The sequence below is a fragment of the Vicugna pacos genome, chromosome 8 (assembly GCF_048564905.1).
Source record: "Vicugna pacos chromosome 8, VicPac4, whole genome shotgun sequence".
Lineage (NCBI taxonomy): Eukaryota > Metazoa > Chordata > Mammalia > Artiodactyla > Camelidae > Vicugna > Vicugna pacos.
In genome coordinates, this window is record NC_132994.1 from 62,560,142 (window position 1) to 62,582,670 (window position 22,529).

General features: G+C 34.6%; 1 protein-coding gene across 9 annotated transcripts in view; it reads left to right on the forward strand.

Annotated features, from left to right (window-relative positions):
- STXBP5 (syntaxin binding protein 5) overlaps positions 1 to 22,529 on the forward strand; it is a 151,272-nt gene that overhangs the window by 59,681 nt on the left and 69,062 nt on the right. For all 9 annotated transcript variants that reach the window (XM_072965999.1, XM_072966001.1, XM_072966003.1 and 6 more), the window contains exon 9: positions 10,592 to 10,670. In XM_072965999.1, coding sequence (XP_072822100.1) covers positions 10,592 to 10,670 — 79 coding nt within the window. The remainder of the gene's footprint in view (positions 1 to 10,591; positions 10,671 to 22,529) is intronic.

Consider the following 22,529-nt stretch of genomic DNA (forward strand, 5'->3'; position numbering starts at 1 on the left):
CTGCAAATCTATTTATGTGTGCCTCCAGGCAATAGCCCTTTTGATAGAAGGTCCCAGTTTTCCTTAATATATTTTTGTTCTTCCTCCTATTAGTGCCTACGTCCCTAATCTTTGTGGTACTCCTCAGTATTCCCACACATTTTAAGGATCTCCCAACCCCATTGGAACCTAGGAATTCAGCAACCCGAAAACGTAGATGATTAGTTTAAAAACCCTTAATTTCAAGTCCAGAAGAAAATAAAACTCACATTAAAGCTGGTAGAAATATGTAATATTGTTTTTTTTTTGTATTTGTCATTTTTTTTTACATTTTTTATTGATTCATAATCATTTTACAGTGTTGTGTCAAATTCCAGTGTTCAGCACAATTTTTCAGTCATTCATGGACATATACACACTCATTGTCACATTTTTTTCTCTGTGATTTATCATAACATTTTGTGTATATTTCCCTGTGCTATACAGTGTAATCTTGTTTATCTATTCTACAATTTTGAAATCCCAGTCTATCCCTTCCCACCCTCTACCCACCCCCCCCCCGGTAACCACAAGTCTGTATTCTCTGTCCATGAGTCTATTTCTGTCCTGTATTTATGCTTTGTTTTTGTTTGTTTGTTTGTTTTTGTTTTTTAGATTCCACATATGAGCGATCTCATATGGTATTTTTCTTTCTCTTTCTGGCTTACTTCACTTAGAATGACATTCTCTAGGAGCATCCATGTTGCTGCAAATGGCATTATGTTGTCAGTTTTTATGGCTGAGTAGTATTCCATTGTATAAATATACCACATCTTCTTTATCCAGTCACCTGTTGATGGACATTTAGGTTGTTTCCATGTTTTGGCTATTGTAAATAGTGCTGCTATGAACATTGGGGTGCAGGTGTCATCCTGAAGTAGATTTCCTTCTGGGTACAAGCCCAGGAGTGGGATTCCTGGGTCATATAATACTGGTTTTAAAGAGTTGTTTATCTAAATTTTTATCTTTTTTTCTAAGTATAGTACAAAGAGGTTTTTTTTTTTAAACCATGTAAGAGTAAGTTTTTGACCTAGTGTCCAGTCACTTGGAAATATTTCAGTATTTGTTTCCTACATACAAGGACATTCTCCTATATCACCAAATTTTGCCCTTTATCAGAAGGATCTATATCAAGGTTACATTTAGTTGTCCTCTTTCTTCAGTCTCTTTCAAACTGGTACTCTTCTTGAGCCTTTTCTTGACTTTCATAACTGATTAATTTTGACAGTTATGTCAGTTACTTATAGATTGTGCCTCCATAGTTTTTTTTGTCCAAAATTTTTTCATGTTTAGACTCAGGTTGCACATTTTCAGCAGGAATATCCCAAAAGGATCGATGTGTTCTTTTTGCATCCTCTCAAGTGGAGCTTGTGTTTGATTTGTCCTGCATTGGTGATGTCTTGTACCCTGATCCCTTAATTAAGCTTCTGTCTGCTAGGTCTCTCCACTGGAACATAATTTTTTTCCTTTGAAATTAATAAGTAGTTTTGATTTGTACTTGTAATCAGTAAGTATTTTGAGTTGCAGGAGATACTTTGAAACTGTAAACATACTATTCCTCACCAAATTTTTACCCTCTGGTTTTAGCATCTGTTGATATATCTTGGATGGATTACTTATGACTCTGATGGATGCCAGTTGGTGATTTTCTATTTAATATTGATCTTTTTTTAATACTTAAAGCCTTGAGAACAAACTTTAAGGAGTAGTGTAAGGTAGGTTTCTACAGAGTTTTTAGTATCTTAGCAAAAAAGGGTCAGTAGTTAAAATTATTGTTTACAAATAAGACAAAGAATATTTGACTTAATATGTTTCAAAATTAGAATCCAAACCTAATGTAAAACTTCATTTTTTTCTGTGGCAGGTATTAAAAAGTAGGATGGCATTTGTTGCATAGAATAGCAGCCTAAAAATGTAGATCATCAGAAGTACTCATTCTTTATAAATGTGAGCTATTTGCCACAGTAGTAAAGTAGTAGGTAGCCTACCAAAGTTAAATTCCTGTTGACAGCTGAGTTTAGTGGCAACACTAAGTTCCTTTTTATACCTTAAAGCATAAAAATGTGTTTTTCGTACCATAAGGTGTCATATATTCCATATATATACACCATATTTGTGGTATTTAATTTTTGGTATACTAAATGTCTGCTTTGATGAATTGAAAGTTAGGGATTTTTCTCATTACTGCCTTGTGTGATGGTCTCTTGCTCTTACTGTCTAAAAGTTACGGTAAATTTCTGGGTTTTTTCATACCTAAACCCATGTAATGGTTAAGTATCTTACTCCTTTTTTTTTCTTTCTTTCTTTCTTTTTCCTTAGTGGAGGTACTGGGGATCGAACCCAGGACCTCCTGCATGCTAAACATGTGTTCTACCACTGAGCTATTACTCTCCCCTTAGTGTCTTATTCTTAAAAACCATTTATAAGCATTACCTTGATAGCCAGGAATTGATTGTGCTTTTTATTCATTCATCAACAAATATTGGTTCTACCATGTAATAGGCACCATTCTATATCCTGGATGGAATAAGCAAAATGTAAATGAAAGTACCTGGAAATTGTGATATGTTATATATACGTGATTATAGTCAATATAAATCTGGGTATGTTATTTACTTGGTACGGTAGGACCAAAAAATTTTGATTAGTGTTCCCCAAAATATATTTCACAATACTGTTTTTTCTTATGTTAATGAGTTGTTTGGTGAAAAAGTATATTACAGTGAAAGAAGTTTTAGAAATGCTGAATTAAATTTGAGCATTTTCTATACTACAAGACTTAATTTTTAATGTCCACTATGAATCTCTAAGAGGGAGGATATATATACACATAACACATACATACATATATACGGTTGACCCTTGAACAGTACAGGGGGTTAGGGGCTCCCACCCCTGCATAGTAGAAAATCTGCATATAACATAAAGTCAGCCCTCAGTCCCTGTTCCACATCTGCAGATTCAACCAACCACAGATCATGTAGTACTCTAGTATTTACTATTGAAAAAAATTTGCATGTAGGTGGACCCCATGCAGCTCAATTCATGTTAAGGACCAACTGTATATTTATTATTTATATTGGTTTATATATTCGATTATTTTACATGACTTTTCCCAAACTTATTTGACTTTAGTATCTTTTATTCACAAAATATCTTATGGTTCTCTAGTATTCCATGAAATGAGAAATAAATGATGGCTTAGTGTTTGAACTATAATTTAATTATAAGACAGTTCCCCAGATTTGGTAGCTCTGTTTAGTTTACCCTCAGATGGCATCTTTCACTACTAAAGTTGTTTGATAGTGGACTCTTGCCCTGAGGGTCATAACAGTTACCTAGATAATGATGATAAAATGGCCACAAAGTAGAATAATTTGAATTTATGTAAGGTAATTTTCTGACATAATGTTAGATATGCATATCAAATTGGTTGATAGGCATATTTTTGGAGGAAGTCTCCATTTGGGTGTTAAAATTACTCAACAGGTGATTTTTGACTAAAACCAAAAGCGTTATCTCCCTTTAATCTACTTTTTAAAGAGTATGAAAAAACATTTTCCTAACAATCAGACAACCTGAAGTGGAATTCTAGCTTTGCTATTTGTGAAATACCTTGTAGAGATAATTACTGTTTTCAGGGACTTAGTTTTATCATATATGTAAAATGACAGGATTGAACAAGGTGATTCTTAAGGTGTAAAGTTTTGTCATTATTTGGAAATTAAGCAGGATTTGTTTCATCTATTGACTGTGCAAAGTCATTTCCTTTTGGTGGGCTGTAAATTCCGTATGTCTTTATGGTGAGCCTAGCAGGTGAGCTCTGTTTCTCTTTCTTTTTGGCTGTTTCTCTCCTGTGGGAGATAGACTTTCATTTTTTAGGAGGGAAGGACTTGGATAGTCCTTTCCTGGCTCACATACTTACCCTGAAGCAGTCATCATGGCTAAGTGACTTACTGTGCCAGGGCCCTGCAGGATCTCCTTGTAACCCTGGAGGGGTGTGTATGTGTGATGTGTTGCAGAGTCAGATTTTTCTGTGTCATGTTCACCAAAGTCAGATGATTCTCAGAGGAAATGGAGATGATAGACAGTCAAAATCAATAGATGTCATTGTAGGAAATGACATTTTTAAAAATTTAGTTTCCGGAGCTTATTCATCAGTACAATGAATCCACTTATCAAAGAATAAATCAAGATTGGTAAAACCCTTTCTATTAAGGGTTGCTGAAGGAAAAATAAATTCAGAGTTCACATAAGTAAATCAACTTAATATAATATTTTCAAGGATGCAGCATACAAAAATTTCTGTTAATCTACTTTGAAGATTTACCTGAAACATGGAACATTTAATAAATAACAAATCTATACTGCACTTCTTTAATGTAGTTCATTACAAAGTTTTCCCCAGTTTATGTATTTGAAAGAACTTACCAGACTCCACAGAATATACTCAAGTAAGGCTTGTATGTAAAGCCAAAGGATATCGTGCAGCAGAAGGAGAAGAATGTGTGTAAGCGTTCTGAGAGACATCCCGTAAGAAGCTCCCACTCGGTGCACACAAGGATTATGCTGAGTCTCCAGCTCCACCCCCAAGAACTTGACAAGAAACTCTCAGAGAGGCCCTTTGAATGATCAAACCACCATTGCCAATTAGGCCACTTGCCAACCATCAATAAAGCAACTACATCGGGGCTCCCCAGGGGGAGTTTGGGAAGTTTTGGATCTTGAACAAGTACATCATAAATCCCACTGCCCCTGGCCATGATTCAAAAACCAGATATCCAAGTGTCTTCAGTCCAGCTGTAAATCAGCTCTGTCTCCACACGTTAAGGAAAGAACACTCTCCCCATTTCAGACTAATATTATTAACAACGTGATTCTCCAGTTTGAATTACCTTATTTGCTAGAACATCATTTTTAATAGAAACATGATGAGATCTGCGTGTGTAATTTTAATGTTATTTTATTTCAAATATGCAAAATAGCATCTCAGCATGTAATCAACATATAAAGCTGAAATGTTTCATATTCTTTTTTTGTACTCTTTGAAGTCTAGTGTGTATTTTACACTAACCATACATGTTAACTTGAACTAGACACATTTCAAGTGATCAGCAGCCAGCCACATGTGAGTGGTTGCTACCACACTAGATAACCAGCTGTAGAGTGAGAACGTAACTGCTGTGTAACAGCAAACGTTTTCTATATTCTAAATGGCAAAATACAAAACTTAGGAAGCACTTGTCTTTGTCAATGATCCTCATTTGTTTTTTAATGCAGCTTCATTCATTCATTCATTCATTCATTCAACAGACATTTACTGAGTACTTCCTATGTACCAGAGATTAAGTACTAGAAATATATTGCCCTTGAAGAACTCATAGTCCATTGAATAGAAATGATCACAAATTGATAACTAAAATACATATGATAAGGGCTGATAAAGGCCTGCATAGTAGGATGTGGAAACAGAAGTTGTGAGTGTGCTTTTAGATGAAGGGTGTAAGAAGATACCACAAATTCAGGTTAGATGAACTTGGCCTTAAAGGATGAGTGGGATGTTATGAGATAGCAAAGAGCAGAGTGAGGTTATTTTAGTCAGAAGGTGCAAAGACATAATCGAAAGCAGGGTATTCTTGGAAAATTTCTAATAGTTTAATATGACCAAAGTTTAAAATTCCTTTTGGTGAGTAGCAGGAAACTAAGACAGTACTACATACAGAGGAAAAAATACACATCATAGCATGCTAGAGAGTTTGAACTTCATGATGCAGACCTAGAAAATGATTTTACAGTAAGAAACATAAAATTTATATTTTAGAAATATTTCTTTGATAGTAGTACATCAGATGAGCTGAGGACAGGAGAGGCCAATTAGGAAGCTGTTGTCAACAATAAATAATAATGATTTCAGTTATGACAGCAAGTGGGAAGAAATGGACATACATGAATAAAATTCTGGAATTAGAATCAACAGGACTTAGACCAACTGATTATGGCTGGGTGGTTTTGGGGATTGAGAAGCAGGGCATAGTAAGAGACAAGAAGAAATCACATGATACATGAAGGCTTATATGATTCATTAAGTTGAGTTTTATAGTTAACCAGATCTTGTCAATGACTTTTCAAAGAGATTCACAGGTAATTGAAAGAATAAGCACAGATTTTTCTAGGTGGCATAGCAGGTAAGAAGTAAAATGACACCTACTGGTGAAATCCAGTGATCCTCTAAACATCCTTTAGTTTATATGTGCCTTATACAATCTTAACTAGTGCGTTATTACTTGATTTGCTTTAGAAAATGGTTAGTCTGGGATTACAGATGAATAAATCTTAATGAAACATAAGCAGTAATCCGTGGCATAATTTTAAAAATCTGAGTTGAAGAAAAGATCAGAGTCTGCAAATCAAAAGGACTCACTAATTTCCAAGCAAGATTAGTGAAGGAAGATCACTTTAAGAACTGCCTTATTTTTAATTTACAGGGATAATGAAACTACTGTTAGTATCCTTGGAGAGTGTGGACAAAAGGTTATTTATAAAGAAATAAAAATCAGATTGGCTTTAAACCTTATTATAAGTTTAAATGCTGGACACAGTAGAGCAATATCAAGACTGTTGAGCAAGACGAAAGTTAAGAATTGTGTACCTGTCCAGGTTTTTATGCAGGATATATGAGCTCAGACTTGTGAAGGATCAGTAAATATACCACCCAGGTGCCCTTCTTTAAAATTGTTCCAGCCACTGGAAGATTGGTGGTAAATACGGAAATAAGTTAAATTGAATTATAGCTGAGTAATTATTTTACTTCTTAAAATAAAATGCATACAACAAAATAATTTTTAAATAAATGTAAAATCTGCATCTGTAATCCCAAGTTATGTCAGTCTGACACTCCTGTTAGAACTTTGGGTGGCAGAAGGGTAAAGGCCTGGTGCTGATCTTCTTTAGAGCAGACATTCAAATTCTGCACTGAAAGGTCATGTTTCTCTGGACAGCTGGAAATAGAAGTTGAAATTCTTACTTTGTTCCTTGTACAGCATGAGGGACTACTTTTAAGATTTAAGCATCCTTTTTTCCATATCTTTCTTTATTCCTCAATCCCCTCTCCCTCAAGAAACCAGTCTTCTGCCCTGGCAGTTCTTTCTGGTTCCCTTGATATGTTCGGCTTCACTCTATTACTGGTGACTTAGTTCTTGTAAATTAGGATGCCAGAGGTTCCAGATTCATCACACCATCATTTTCCATATAAAGAGGGGAAAACTTGTTTCCTTAGGATCTTAAGGCATGATTAGATGCTCTAATACCAGTTGACAGGTGTGTATTTATAAAAATTTAATGTAATAAATGTAACATTTCGTATCAGTGGGAAACTGATGATTCAATAATAATGCTGGCAGGTGCGTACATTTATCACAACTTACCACGTCGTACGCTTTAAATACGTGCACTTTATTGTCTAGCAGTTACAGCTCAATAGACCTATACAAATAGTACTGAAATTATTAGAGAAAAAATACCTTCCCTACACGAAAATGTACTTCAGAAAAGAATTAAATGTAATAAATGTAAAACTATAAAGCAATTACCAGGAAATTAAAAAAAAATCTATAAATGATACTGATGTGGAGAAGAACTTCCTAACCATGAAACGAAAGTGGTGAGTGAGTGACAGAAAAAACTGCTAGTTTTTTTCCATTCACATACGCATGTCATTACACATAAATGGAATCACATCATACCAGTCTCTTCTCCGTTAATCTTCCCCCACATTTGCAGCCCAATCCCCTTTCCTGCCCCACGAGTTAAGTTATGTCAAAAATCTTATAAGTGTTGTTCCAAAACGTATATTTTTCTAAAATTATATTTACTTACACAAATATACAAACATAGGGGATTCTTAGGCCATTCTTTTACATACAATAGAATTATATTAGTCTTTATTGCATCTTGCTTTTCTTAATCTGTACTTGAGGAAAATCCCTCCACGTCATCTGGCGTGGCTCTAATTCCTTCATCTGAATAGTCATGTAACAGAAGCCAGCTGTTTGTCTCATTATTTTTCAGTTTATTCAGCCATTCCAGATTAATGGGCATTCACTTATTTTCAGTTTTTAATCACTACAAATTGTGCTGCTGTTACCTTTCCATATGTATTTGATAGGAATTGATCCTTTTGTTTCTGTGTAACAAATGCTTAAGAGTGGAATCCTCAAAATTGACTAGTTTTGCATACTTCTCTTTTTAATAAATGTTCTCAAATTGCTTTTCACAAAGGCTATATCCTTCACATTTTTACCAGCCAATATGAATACCTCCTTTCCAGTATTCCTGCCAGCAGTGGTATTGTAGCTCATTTTACTTTTTTTTTTTTTTTTTTTACTTACCTGTTTAGTGAGGGTCTCAGAGTTGGCCAGAGATGCATGACTGGGGCCTTCTCCTTTTCCCAGGTCTTTCCTGGGCATGCACACAGCCTTGCACATGTGTACGGTTTTTTAGATACCCAGGAGTATGTCTGTTTCTTCAGGACTTAAAAAAAAATTCCTTCCTAGGCTCTTACTTGCCTCAACTGAAGCCACAGCCTCCAGCAGCTGTAATATTGCCAGCAGATTGCTATGTTATTTCTGTGATGCCCTGGAAGTAGGGCCTTTGTCTTCCTGAACTGGTGTCTCTTGTGTCAAATGAAATTGTCACAACACCTTGAGAATAGAGTTTTTCAGGGAGCTGCAAGTTGGGACAAAATATTGATTGTGCCCTGGAAACTTCTCTTAAGGAACTGCAAGGAAACTTCAGTCCTCTGTTGACTGATGCTGTTACCTTTTCATGGCACCATCCACTGAGCTGGGAGCAAGGGGAATGGGAATAGCCCTTCATCCGAACACCGCACTTACCTCTGTCTCACCAAGGTTCAGCCATTTCCACTGAGTAGACAGTGTTCCACTCATCTTGTGACTTTGGTTAATTTCCAGAGTTCTGAAGTGATTAACTTTAGGTGTTTTGCTAGCATTTCAGTTTTTGTGAGTTCATGAAGGTCTCTCTTTGTCATCCTGAAAGTCAGTCTCCTTTTTCAGTTTCCTTAGCTATTCATAGACATTGAGTCCACCACATGAACTTTAAACTCATTTTGCCTAAGTCCAAGAAACGCTGTTGGAATTCTAATTACATTAAATTTGTAAATGAATTTTGGAAGAATTCATTTTTAGGATTTTAAGTTTTCTTAAATGAAAACATGATGAAGACTGATAGACTTGATTATTTAAATGTATAATTCTGTGCAATTTTTTTAAATGTCTAAAAATTGAATCACAAATGACACTGTAGCAAGATTTTGTAACACATAGATGCAACATTAATGACCTTTGAATAATACATTTATTTTTAAATATAAAGAAGATAACAAAGAAGCATGGGTAAAAGATAAAAACTATTTTTAAAAGAAGAAATTCAGATGACCAGAAAGCCTAAGAATTTTCACAGTTAGTTATTAAAACCATACAAATTAAAATGAGATATCCTTTCCACTTACCAAATCAGGGGGGAAAAAAAAAGCACTGTTTGGTAAAGGTATGGCAAAGTACTATATTACACTTTCTGGTTTCTGGGAATACAGTTCAACCCAAATATCCCTTTTCTAGGAATTAATCCTAAGGAAAAACATTAATTTATTCACTTATTAAATGGTTATTGAGTGCCCCATATGCCAAATAATGTTTGTCATCACAGGTACGTCAACAGAAAACACATACACACTTAAAAACCTTTGCTGTCATGGAATTTATATTTTTATTGGTGAGACAAACAACAAACAAAGAAAATTCAAAGTATGTTAGAATGAACTATTTACTGTGGGGGAAAAACACTGGGAAAGAAGATAAAAGGTGTTGGGGTGGGGTGTGTGTTTGTGTTCTCCACGAATAATATAATAATATTGAGACTGATTAATCTCATAAAAAATGGGAATAACACATTTAATTTTCTTTAATTTTTCTATACTGTTAATACAATGAACATGTAGAAATAGATAACAGAAATCAACCTTTTTTAAAATAATCAAAATTCTTTGACAATATGAGTTTCTGACAGATTTTATAGAGGTTGGTTTATTTTAGCAGTCTTTTGGACATACAATGGATGGATTTTACTTTAGGAGAATAAATATAAATGAATTTACTAACAAAAGGATTAATTTTACAGCCTGTCATTTTAGGTGAAAATATGATTTAGAATTATATTTCTTAAATAAGCTATTTTAAAACTTGAATCCATTTAGCAAATTGAAATTCTATTTTGCTTATCTTCAATTAAAAACATGGGAAAGACTGAATTTCTCTTATTAGAATTTTTATCACATAATTGTTGACAAGTTAATTCATTTTATTTACTTTTTAGCACTGAATTTCAAGCAGTAAATTGATCATTTAAAATATCTTATTTTGTATTAAATACTTCTCTCAAAATCACTTTAAAGTGTTTCATGGTAGATTTCATTATATCTCATTTTATAAACTATCAATGTATAAGAATTTAGAGTAACTTAGAATTTTAGAATTTAATGCAGGAAAATATATTTTAGGAAAACAGTTAAAGGATGGGAAGAAGCCAGAACCATGCAAACCTATCCTCAAGGTGGAATTCAAAACGACTAGATCTGGGTAAGATTTTACTTCATTGACAATATTTATTGTATGTAATTACTCAGATAGCACTGAAGGCTATTTTATCATTATTTTTGAAAGCCTACTTTAGAATGGTCCAGCCCAGTCCTAAGTTTTATGCTTTCTTTATTTAACAAAATAACTAAAATTGATAATTTGAGAATGTAAAGTATTTGTGTTCTGTCTTTAGTAGTTTTACAAAATATCTTGGAAAAGTTTGAATTATTTTTATTGTCAAACTTGATATGTTCTGTTAGATTCGTTTCAGTAATAGTAATGTTTATTCACTAGTGAAAATTGTGGAATAAGCAATGAAGAAAAAAAGATTTAAACCTTAACCTATTTGTACTATATGTGTTAATTATGAAAGTTATATGTGTCCTTTGAAAATTAAATCTTATTATAAGAATAATTGGCAACTACCAAAATAAATACAGTTTAATATTAAAGGAAGTTTGTCAGTTGTATGTTGAAGACATTGATTGCTGCTGTGAAGTAGGTATAAGATTTGTATGGTTTTTACAATTTGCATTTCTTACATATATTTTTAGTATGTACCAAATGTTATACTTAAAACTATAATAAAGGAAAAAATTTGATGTTTTTTTAAAAATTCCACATCTTTTTAACCTGTAAAGGAGCCCTTTTATTTATGTCCTAGCTCCTTAGGAGAGGTGTGTGGTTTTATTTACTAGACCTAGGAAGGAGAGTGACTTTATGTAGTATATACAGTGCAGTGGTTCTCAAATTGTGGTCCGTAGGCAAGCAGCATTAGCTGAGACCTTGTTAGAAATGCAAATTCTCAGTATCCACCCCACGCCCACTGAATCAGAAACTCTGTCTGTGGGTAGAGCCCAGCAATCTGTTTTAACTAGATCTACAGGAGATTCTGATGCACACTAAAGCTTAGAACCACTGGTATATTTTTTATATATGAGTTTATAACCACTGGTGTTATAACTGACCTACTTGCCTTTTTTAATCTATTCTCCCCGTCTAATTCAATTAAGCCTTTTTTCTCACTTGAGAAAAGACAGTGGGCTGAAGAATCATAAGATTGCTGTTGTTTTTCCTTGATTCTCTTTAGCCTTTCTCTGGAATCCAGAAGATATCTGTGTTCAGACAAAAGGCTGGATGATCTCCAAGAGGAGTAGCACGTGTTTAGTTGACTGTGGCATCCCTCCTGTGCTACCTTTGGCACAGAGTTATTTGACTTCTTTGTGCTTCAGTTTCCTCATTTATGACATAAATGTCATAATAGGTCAGAGGTTGTTGTGATGAATTAAGATAATCATGTGTTCAAAACATTTCACAGAGTGCCTGGTACATAATAAGCTTTCTATAAATGGTTGCCCTTATTTTTCCGAGAAATCTCCTACTGCCAATTGCTTTCTGTTTGCTGTACTTGTCCTATGGCAAAGGAACGTAAACAGGAAAGCATGCAGTGAAAGGGGGTGTGATGGAGTACCAGAAAAAAAAACCTGTGTTTACGATACAACATGAAATGAATTGTCTAAACATTTAAACTAACTGTACTAGTTGTCTTCTGAATTACGTATTTATTTTAAGAAATACTGGTTGGCAACAAAGACAAAAGTCCAGGGAAGATTTTTTTTGCCTCTCTGTGTTCTACCTGTTCCCATTTTCACTCCTATCTAGTGGTAATATTTATGAGTTCCTGGTTTCTTTAGGATGACAGTGATACTTTCTTTTCCTTTAGTAAGATGAGAAATGGGGGGAAAAAAAAAGTCTGGCTCTTCTGTATGCATTTGTAGATTTTATTAAATAGATCAGTTTATCCCTCTAGCAACAGTCTTCTCTAGCTTTCCATTTTTTTTTCACCTGGGATAGGATATTCAGTAAATTTGATGAGTTCTTTTTATCTCACTCCATAACCCATTTCCTTGAGATAGCTCCCCAGAATTTAGTGTGTAGCCAGCATTGAAGATTGCTGCACCACCCCTCCCACCTAGAGCAGAATCACCCTCCATTAAGTAAGCTCGGCAGTTCTCAGCCTTTCCTATTCCTAGCAAGTGTCTTGGGTAGGTGCCAGCAGAATGTTTTCTGTCATTTTCTGTTGGCAAATTACCAGATTTTATTAGAAGAGGCAACCTTCCCTGCACAGGATCTTCTACATTTCTTCTCTTTTCCTAGAAATCATTCAAGGCAGAAGGATTCCCTCTTATCCTTTATAGCTCAGCGTAGATGTCACTACTTCTAAGGATGTCTTGGCCCTGACACTAGACTGTGTCCCCCAGTAATATACTCCCAAAGCATGCTGTATTTTTCCTTTCTGAAACTTATACTTGTCATTAATAATGAAATTATTTGTTTAATTCATGCCTTTTCCATTAAATATTCAACTTGATGAAAGCATAGGACATACCCATCTCACTTCTAATTGTCCTTGTACAGTGTTATTGAATGTAAGAAAGAGAAAGCTAGGCTGATGGATAGAAAAGCACAGCCATGAAGATTAACTGTTATCTGTTCATGATAAACTAGCTGTTACTGTTAAACAGATAAACTCTGACAAAAAAAATGGAATCAAGATGTTGTGTAACTCTTATTTTCTAATAAAATACAGCATATACTGCACCAGGAGAGATGAGATTTTCCCTTATATAGGGAACAGTGATAATTTAAGTATTATATTATTTTAATAACACTTATTAAAATATGGAACTAATCTTTACATGACCAGTTCTTAATGAAAAGTCAAAAGTTAAATGATAAGTCATTTCTGTTGAAGCAGTTTTCTTTGGAAAACTGTGACTCAGTTGTGAAGTCCTACAGCCAGTGGTGTTTGAGCCAAGTGATTAGAGTGTGAACTCTTGAGCCAGACCACCTGGGTTTGAATTCTCAGCTGTTCGTTCCTGTGCTATCTTTGGCAAATCAACTAAGCCTTCATCTGTAACATAGGGCTAATAATAGTATCTACCTCGTAGAGTTATGAAGATTAAACAATATATATAAAGTGCTTGGAACACACTCTTTAAACCAATTGTCTCATGTATCAGTTGTCTCAAAACGTCATTTGATAACCCCTTATAAATATCTAAAATGCAGTTATTCTCTGATTTTGCTTTTATAAAGCAGATGTACAAGTGGCAAGGTTGAACAGACTTTATGAAAACTAGAGAACCTCATTAATACTCTTCCCTAGATTGCGAATCATCTTATTCTGAGAAAGAAACACTATGATTTAGTGCAGTAGTTTTATTTTATTTTTTCAAACATCAGATGATAGTGATCTATTAATTGGTCGTGAAATCATTTTTTAACTTAAACACTAGCATAGGAAATAGTGCACCATACATTTTAAGGATAAGTATTGGTTCATGAAACTTCTGTTCACTTTTATGTATTTATGTGTCTGTATACTGTGTCATGAAATAAAATGTACTTCTTACTGTGAGTCATGATCATATTTGAAAGCCCTTAATTTAGTGAAGATAGCAAAGGTTTTGGATCATTAGACTTAGGTTTGAATCCTAGTTCTGCCACTTACTTTATCTTGAGCAAGTTACTTAACCTTCTCAACCTCTGTCCTTACTTCAGTGAGACAGGGGTAATAATTCCCACTTGATAAAACTGTTGTGAATACCTCAAAAGAAATAATATGTTTGGCACATGCCAGGTGTTTGATAAATGCCAGTTCCCATTCTCCGCTACTTCAGCACTTTCGTTTCACTAGTAGACTGCATAAGAAGTTGCAGGCAGGACCAGATTTTCAATAAGAAGCAATTCTGGGTGGGTTCAAGTTTTTAAACAGGTATTCAGTTGAACTGCTTAGAGTTTTGCACTAGAGAACATTAGAAGTTGTTTCTCTTAAGCAGGCCACCATTCAAAGAATCACCAGGTTGGGGGTGAAGCATCTCTATTGGGGAACCTGTAAGTGAATATTGTCACAGTCAAATATGGCAATTTAGTTACATTTGGAGAAGCACATCTAAGAGATTAATTTAGTCCCTTGTGTCGTAATAATGCTTTGACAAGCCTTTTGTATACAGGGCTAGAGACTAAATATTTTAGGATTATAAGCCATATGGATCTCTTCTGTTGTTCAACTCTGCCACTATCACCCCAAAGCAGCTGCAGACAACTCATCAATGAATGAATGCAGCTGTGTTACAATAAAACTTTATTTATGGACTCAGAAATTTGAATTTCCTATAGTTTCCATGTATCATTAAATATTCTTTTGTGCAATTTTTTTTCAGTTATTTAAAAATCATTCTTAGTTTGCATCCTGTAGAGAAACAGGCAGCAGGCCGTGTTTGCTGACCCTTGATGTGCACACATGTACACATACATGATATGTTTAAGTTAACCTTTAAGGAAAAGTTGTTAGGCTTTTGTTTATCCCCTTGTTCTACCCCATCCCTACCCCTGGGCCAGAATTTGTTTTCAAGTAGTTCAGTAGATATGGTGATTTCTTTAATTTTATATGTGTCCTAAAAGCTGTAGGTGGATTACCTATATAAGAATATAAGAAAAACAGACTGCAGTAAAAACTCAGTGCATTCATGATACCCTGGTTCTGAAAATACCTAAAGGTCTATTTCAGTAACACAAACTTGCTACCACTGAGTTTCCTTCACGACTATCAAGGCTGTGTTTCCAGTGAGAGAATTCTAACTCTCAGAAGCCCAAAAACAAACTCCCTTGTGCACAAAGTTATTTCTCCAGAACACGCGCTCACATATGCTCACATGCTCTCATATGATTTTTTATCCTCCTTGACTATAGATTGTTCTTACGTAATTATACCTGTTAACACTTAGGCTGCGCTTAGTAGATGCGTGCTGCTAGACACTAAGTGCTTTACACATATTTAATCTTAGCAACAACCCAGTGAGGCAGGTATTTTTATCTTACAGATGAGGAAACTGAAGCAGAGAGGTAGAGTAACTTGCCCAAAGTCATACAGCTCACAAACAGAAGAGCTCAGATTTAATTAAGTCTGTGCTCTAAACTGCACTCTACCACTGCCTTTAGTGAATCCTACTTTCTGTTCACATTAACCACCAATCCATATTATACTCAGACCTGCAGATCTCCCAGCAACAGTTGCTCTGCTAAACTTCTTGCTGAAACTTCAGATAAAGAAATTCACCTTTAGTATATTCACAGATATGTTTATCACTGAGAACAATGTTTTGGTAATAGTCTTTACATCAATAAGAATGTTTGTATTGTCTTTTCTCATGCTTTTCTCTGTTCTCTTGCCACCAAAATATTACTTAGCAAATATTCCATATTCATTGTCTCTCCTCCATCTCAATTCTTGCTAAGCCATAACAACAACAAGAGAAACTCAATTGGAGAGCACACTCACATTCAGAAACGAAAGGAGTGAACATCCATTATTTACTTGCAATATGCCAGTATTCTGCTATGCAAGTTGAATGCATTATCTTTCATAATTTTCGTGTAACAGCACTATGATTTGGGTACTTTTATTCTCTTTGTACAGGGTTATACAATGAGTCATAGAGAGCTTAAACTGCCCCACGAAGTAACAGAGCTGGAATTTAAGCCCAGGTGACTCCAGATCTAGAGCTTTTACTCAGGGTACTGACATTCTCACAGATAACCTGAGATCATCCTAATGGTTCACAAGTCACTCAGTTCACTCGGAACTGTATTCTCTTTTAAATTTGCTAGTTTATCAGATCATCTTTTTAAATGTAATATTAAATCATACTCAATACAAGTAATGACACTAATGTGAGCCGAGACATCTGTCTCTGCCTTCTAACAGACTGGATAACATAATGCAAGTAACCCTAGCTACTCAGGACTGGAGAGCCTCATGGATTGCTTCCAGGCTGCAAATTTAATTCTGATTTGATGAAGTCCAAGTCTGGTTTTATGGTATCTGTTTGTGGTCATTGCACTTGACCTTACACTCACTGTTGAGGAAAAATCCACAAGTAGATTTATTTTTAATTGCATCTAATGTGAAAAGACCTCTTTGAGTCCATGGACTCTAAAAATTTCAAATGCCTCATCAGATAACCTTCCCTGTTTTCATGTTACTTTTACTACATTGGACAGCAAGTTTCGATCTTAAATTGGCTAATTCTCATTGTATCACCATCTTCAGAAAAATTCTTATGACCCACCCCAGATTTATCTGTATTATTTTCATTCTCTCAAAACTAGAACATGTTCTCCCTTATTCTTCAAACCTCATACCTAACTAGGATAAGTTTCATTCACTTTCTTGATTTTAAGAAAAGTTTGACTTGCAGTGCCTTAGTGCTATTATGTTTAATCCCATATAGCTAGAAAACTGAGACTGCTAGATTGGTAGTTCTGTCTTCTGATCTCAGAATACTTCATTTAGTAGCTATATTAAGTGTATGCTCAAGATTGGGTTTTGTCCATGCCTTCTATCAATTTAAAGTGCTAAGATCTCTCTAACTTTTAGGTTTCTTCCTATATTAGCTTTAATTCATTACTGTTAAATTAAAATCAGTATCACATGTTTAATTGTCTGCTGATACGTAAATCTGTTTTTATATCATTAGCAAGTTTTACCTTTTACTTTTAACTTTGTTGAAAGTAAACGTGTACTAAGCCCTTGAAGTATATTTAACCAGTGGTGGTTGCTGGAGGTGATGTTGCTTGAGTATAAGAAAAAGGAGCACATGGAGACTGGTTCCCTGACAGCCGAGAACCCGTTAGCACCAAGGCTCCCAGCACTGGTATTTTATCTTGAAGACACTACATAAGGATGTAGAAAGGAAAATTAGTAGATTCTAAACTGGGGGAAAAGAGTAGGAAACCCAGGGTATCAAGTTCTGGAAGTGTTTGTAGAAGAGAGTAAGTAAGCATTGTTTGCTTCTATAGAAAGATTGATTAGAATGATAACAGAAGAAAGGTTAGAAGACATATATTATAGGAAGGATTAATTTATAAGGGTACTCTATTAGCATCATTTCAAACATGAGCCAGGATTTAGGGTCATTAAAAGAAAGAAATGGAAAACACTCATTTAGAACACGTATTTAGTGAATTCAGCAGTAGATATAAGTAGCAATTATATGTCATCAAGAAGAGTAAGACAGATTTTTATTTTTACTTTGAATTAGGGAAGACTTCCATATGACTAATGGCAGAAAAGGAAGAGACTTTGCAATAGGCGACACTGAAAATGAAGTAATTTGGGAAGAAAGTTTTAGAGTGGGTTTCTCATGGTGAAACCAAAGTACAGGTAGAGAAGATAACTTTCTTAAGTACTGAAAGCATTGTCATGTATGATTATATGATCCATTCTTCTAGAAAAATTTTTTGGCCACACAACCAGAAATCTTAGGATTGAGATAGGCTTTAGGTCCTGAAATAGATCATTGAAGTAGGTAAAGTAGATGACAAGAGTGAAAGGTGTGATAGAGAGGAGTGTGCTGGCTGAAGGTGGGAGTGACGTGGGGAAATTAAATGATGGAAAATGAGAATTCTTGACCCCTGCTGCAGTGACCAGCACATATTAAGCACTCAGTAGGATGCTTGTTGAATGGATGAATCATAATAATATCTTACCTTAATTTGTATAGTTATTCTTGAGTGACCTAGGAAGCAGAAAACTTTTCAGCATAAGCTACATTTTAGCAGTACTTTAATACAAGGTGTAGTGACAAATATGGAAATGACATTAAAAATGACATTAAAAACTGCAAATTAAAAATAATAGTTTCATGGTATTTCACAGGAAAAATACACTTTAAAAACGTTTAATTAGTCATAAATATTATATTTCACTTTTAACAACAATTATTATCTTATTCTCTGATCTGGTTTTGGAAAAATCTAGGTTTTTTTTAAAAATGCCTAACATTATATAAACTCCTAACAAGAAAAGCATAGGACCTGTATGTAACTCCACTATTCTAAAACAATTTTTTTCATTTGTTCATTTTTCCCTAAGTCTTTTTTCAGATACATACCCATTTTTACTTAATTATATTCCTAAAACATATTCAGTTTGGTATTTTTTTCTACTTAATGAGTCTAAAGTATTATAGTTTTTATCAGTTTTTTAAAATAATTAATCTCAAGGGCTGTGTAGTTTACTCAGACATACCTCCCTCTTGTCGAGCATTTAGGTTTTTTGATATTATAATCAGATTTTTAACATTATAGATACTATATGTAGTGAACATATTCTCTCTCTTGAAATTATAGAGAGTTCGACAGAAGATTTTTACTGTTATACTATTTCTTTGCCAAATTTCCAGTGGTAAAATTTTGGAGATAAAATATTTTTATAAATCTTGACAAATTGCCACATTGCTTTTTGAAAGCATACTTTATAGAACTGAGCATAAAATATAATAATTTCATCAGTCTCATTAATGTGGGATGACTTTGTTTTATTAACTCACTACCTTAAAAATCAGCATTTATGCTTCAGAATGATCTGAAATTCTCTAACCACAGTGTGAAATGACTGCTGTTAATGGAGGCAGCTTGCTATCATAAGGGGTTGAAGTTAAATTTGTTTGTATCTGCAGGCAAAGCAGCAATGATTAGAAATTTTCCAATTTAATTTTTTGTAAGCAATTGTCCAGCTAAGCTTTTATGTTTTGACAGGGACAAGAAATTATTCATATGCTTGTCTGTGCCCTTGTATCTAGAAACTATCTGATGAATTTAATAAAATTAATATGTTAGTGGTTGATATCCACTTGGTAACAATTTTTCCATTTCTGAAATCCTAAAATAGAATTTAAAATCTTGTAGTTTTGAATATGTGTTATTTATTAAAATACACAGGTTTATTTCATACCTAATTATTTTCAAAATTGTAATGTATTTGTTAAAGCTATTCAGATATCCCCTTCTTATACTGCCTCTAGTTTATTCATTCTCCTTTTCCTACTATTAAAGTTCATTCTGAGCTTTCCTACAGTTGTTTTTTTTTTTAGTATCTGCTTCCTTCATCATCTAAATCAGTTCTCTGGTGCATTCTTAAAGCTTTATGGCTTGTTCAAGCTAATTTAAGGATAGATTTCCCATCATTTTGCATCCTAATCTACATTTTTTACCTGAAATCCTTTCACTTGTGATCTGCACATAGACTGAATATTTTAATGGTAGTTCACTGATTATGCTAGTACTTTGACTTGGATGTTTATAATATATATTGATATCAGCTTGTGTAATTTAGATTATATCTTTCTAGAGCACGAGGATCAAATCCATGTAAGACCTTATCTACAGTCAATGATTTTGAAATTTATTTAATAGATAAGCTTTGAAATCATATTTGTAACACTGTGAACCTCATATACAGTCCATTTGATCACAAGTTAATTCCATATGGCAGAGAGTACATTAAAGAGTATAGATTTCTTTTTCAGAAAAAAAGCACCTAGTTGTTACATAGTTAAATTCTTATATACGTATCGATACTAGAAAGAACCAAAGTAGTGGACTAATATGAATTGCTGTTGTGTACTTATAAATCTCATGCATCCTAACCGGTCTGCATGTAAAAACTGTAGTAGACTGAGATCCCAAAACATAAATTTTGTGGAATTTGTATGTTTAGGCTAGGTCTACTAAACTGTATCTTTATCTCATGGATTTACCATGTTGATGCTCACTGCTTATTTTGCTTTCTGTTAACTTCACACTACAACTGATGCTCTGTCCTGCAAAGTACAGGTTGAGAAAGTTGTGTTGCCATGCAGTTGGCAACTTCATCATACTAGCTTCTGTTATGGTTCTCAGCCTTTATTGGCTACAAGAGAGTACTGTAATTCTTCTAAAGTTATTAAGGTTCAGAAATTTTCAGTTTATAGGAGCAGTTAAGCAAGTTTTTGTGTCATTTCATTATCATAGTGATCTATTCTTGTGGTACCCAGGTATTTCTCTGTTCACTCAAATAGTACCCTGATGAAAACTTCTCATAACTAAGCATTAGTTCTCTTTTTCTCAAAAAGTTGTTCTCTCTATCCAGACAGGCCCAGCTGAAGAGTTCTGTGGTTTCTGATTGAACTCCACAGAGTGTGAGGGGTGTGGGGTGAGATCCTCAATGACATCCTCACATTTTTGCCTGATAATGATAGGCTGTCAGGTAGTATCCATCACTAGGAGACTCAACTTCCCATGTTCCAGACTTGTGCTACTGAAAGTGTGATTCATGAATGGTTCCAGTCTGCTAACTGGTCTGAGACAAAATAAGTCCAGAAATAAAGAGTGAGAGTGTAGAAACTTTAGTGTTGTTTGACATTGCTGCAGCATCTACATACACATTTAGTTTTTGTTTTTCTTACAAAAGTGTGGATTGCCAGTGTATTAAACATTGTCTTAGATAGTTCTTGACCACAGATAGTTTGAGAAGCATTGTTCAAAACTGTGACATTATATGATTAGACGAGTGCTTTTAATACATCTTCTGATATTTTCAATTTAATTTTCTTTTTTGCTTCCTGGCCCCTAAATTAAACATTCACACTTTTGAAACTTTTGTTTTTGAGTATTCCATTTTGATTTGATGCTCAAAAAACTTAGTTGAAGGAATTCATTATTACTTTTTGAGTGTGCGTTTATTTTTTTTTCCACTCTATTTTTATTTTTCACTGTAACCGTATCCAGGTGAACCTATTATAATAATTGACATATAATCAGCAGAAACTAAACTTGTAACTTTTACCTGAAAAGTAGACAGCTTAACACCAAATACAAGATCATAGCTGCGCAGATTTCCCTTAGACTGTTTAAATTGGATAATCACAATTTATGTTTGAAATGTGAACTGAGAATCTTAGAAATTTGATATAGTGTCTCATAAAAATCAACAGTTATCTATTGATTCACTCAATAATCTGTGTGTGTTTCGACTTTGTGTTAAGCACTGGGATTCGAGTGGTAAATTTAAGATACTTGTTACCTGGTAGCTCTCAAGAGCTAAGATACAGTTCTGCCCACCAAATACATAGTTAAGTGTTAACTCTGAAATAGAATGGCATATCTTCATCTGAAAAAACTTGGAAGGAACTTGCTGAAACCACCTGAGATGCTGGGCCCCTCCTGCCACATTTCTGAGTCAGTAAGTCTAGCACCAGTGACCAGCTAAGCAGTAGGTCTAGTGGTATTTAAAATGTACTTGACAAACACTCTGGGGGCTGGATACCTAGCTAGGGCCTCAGAGTACAGAAGTAAAATACCATTCTGTGTCCTGAAGGAGATGACAATACAAATGGAAAGTATATAAAAAATGACAATACAGTGTGGAAATGTTGAAAAGAGGTATGTGAAGGGTGCCTGGGAACACAGGAAGGGCACTCAACTCAGCCAGGAAAAGTGTTTCTGAGGAGATAATGATTAGACTGAGTTTTAAAGGAGAAATAGGAATTAGTCCAACAGAAAATGAGAGGGCAGTCTATATATCTCAGGCATTGAGAAACCTAATAGTATTGTAATAATATAAGCTGTAAGTTACTAGGGCCAGAAATAATGCAGAAGTAATTGTGAGAATGAAATGGAGGAGACGGGTTTTTGAGCTCCTAACAGTGTAAACAGGATATGTTTGCAAGATTGGGGGTTGTGTCATCTGTTAACACGTATTGCTTCACTCACTGTCTTGGAGCCACACTGGCCTTTTAGCTCCTCAGATCTGCCAAACTCATTCTTGACTTAGGGTCTTTATAGTGGTTATTCCTGCAGTATAGAATGTATATCCTTCTCAGCTCCAACCCAGGATCTGTGAATGGCTGGCTCCTCTTCATTCTGATGCCAGCTCATCTATCCTTACTTTAGGGGCCTTTCCTGACTGTTCTCTTATAGTAACCCCTCCCTCACATGCAGCACATCACTCTGTTCTCTTCATCATACTTGTCA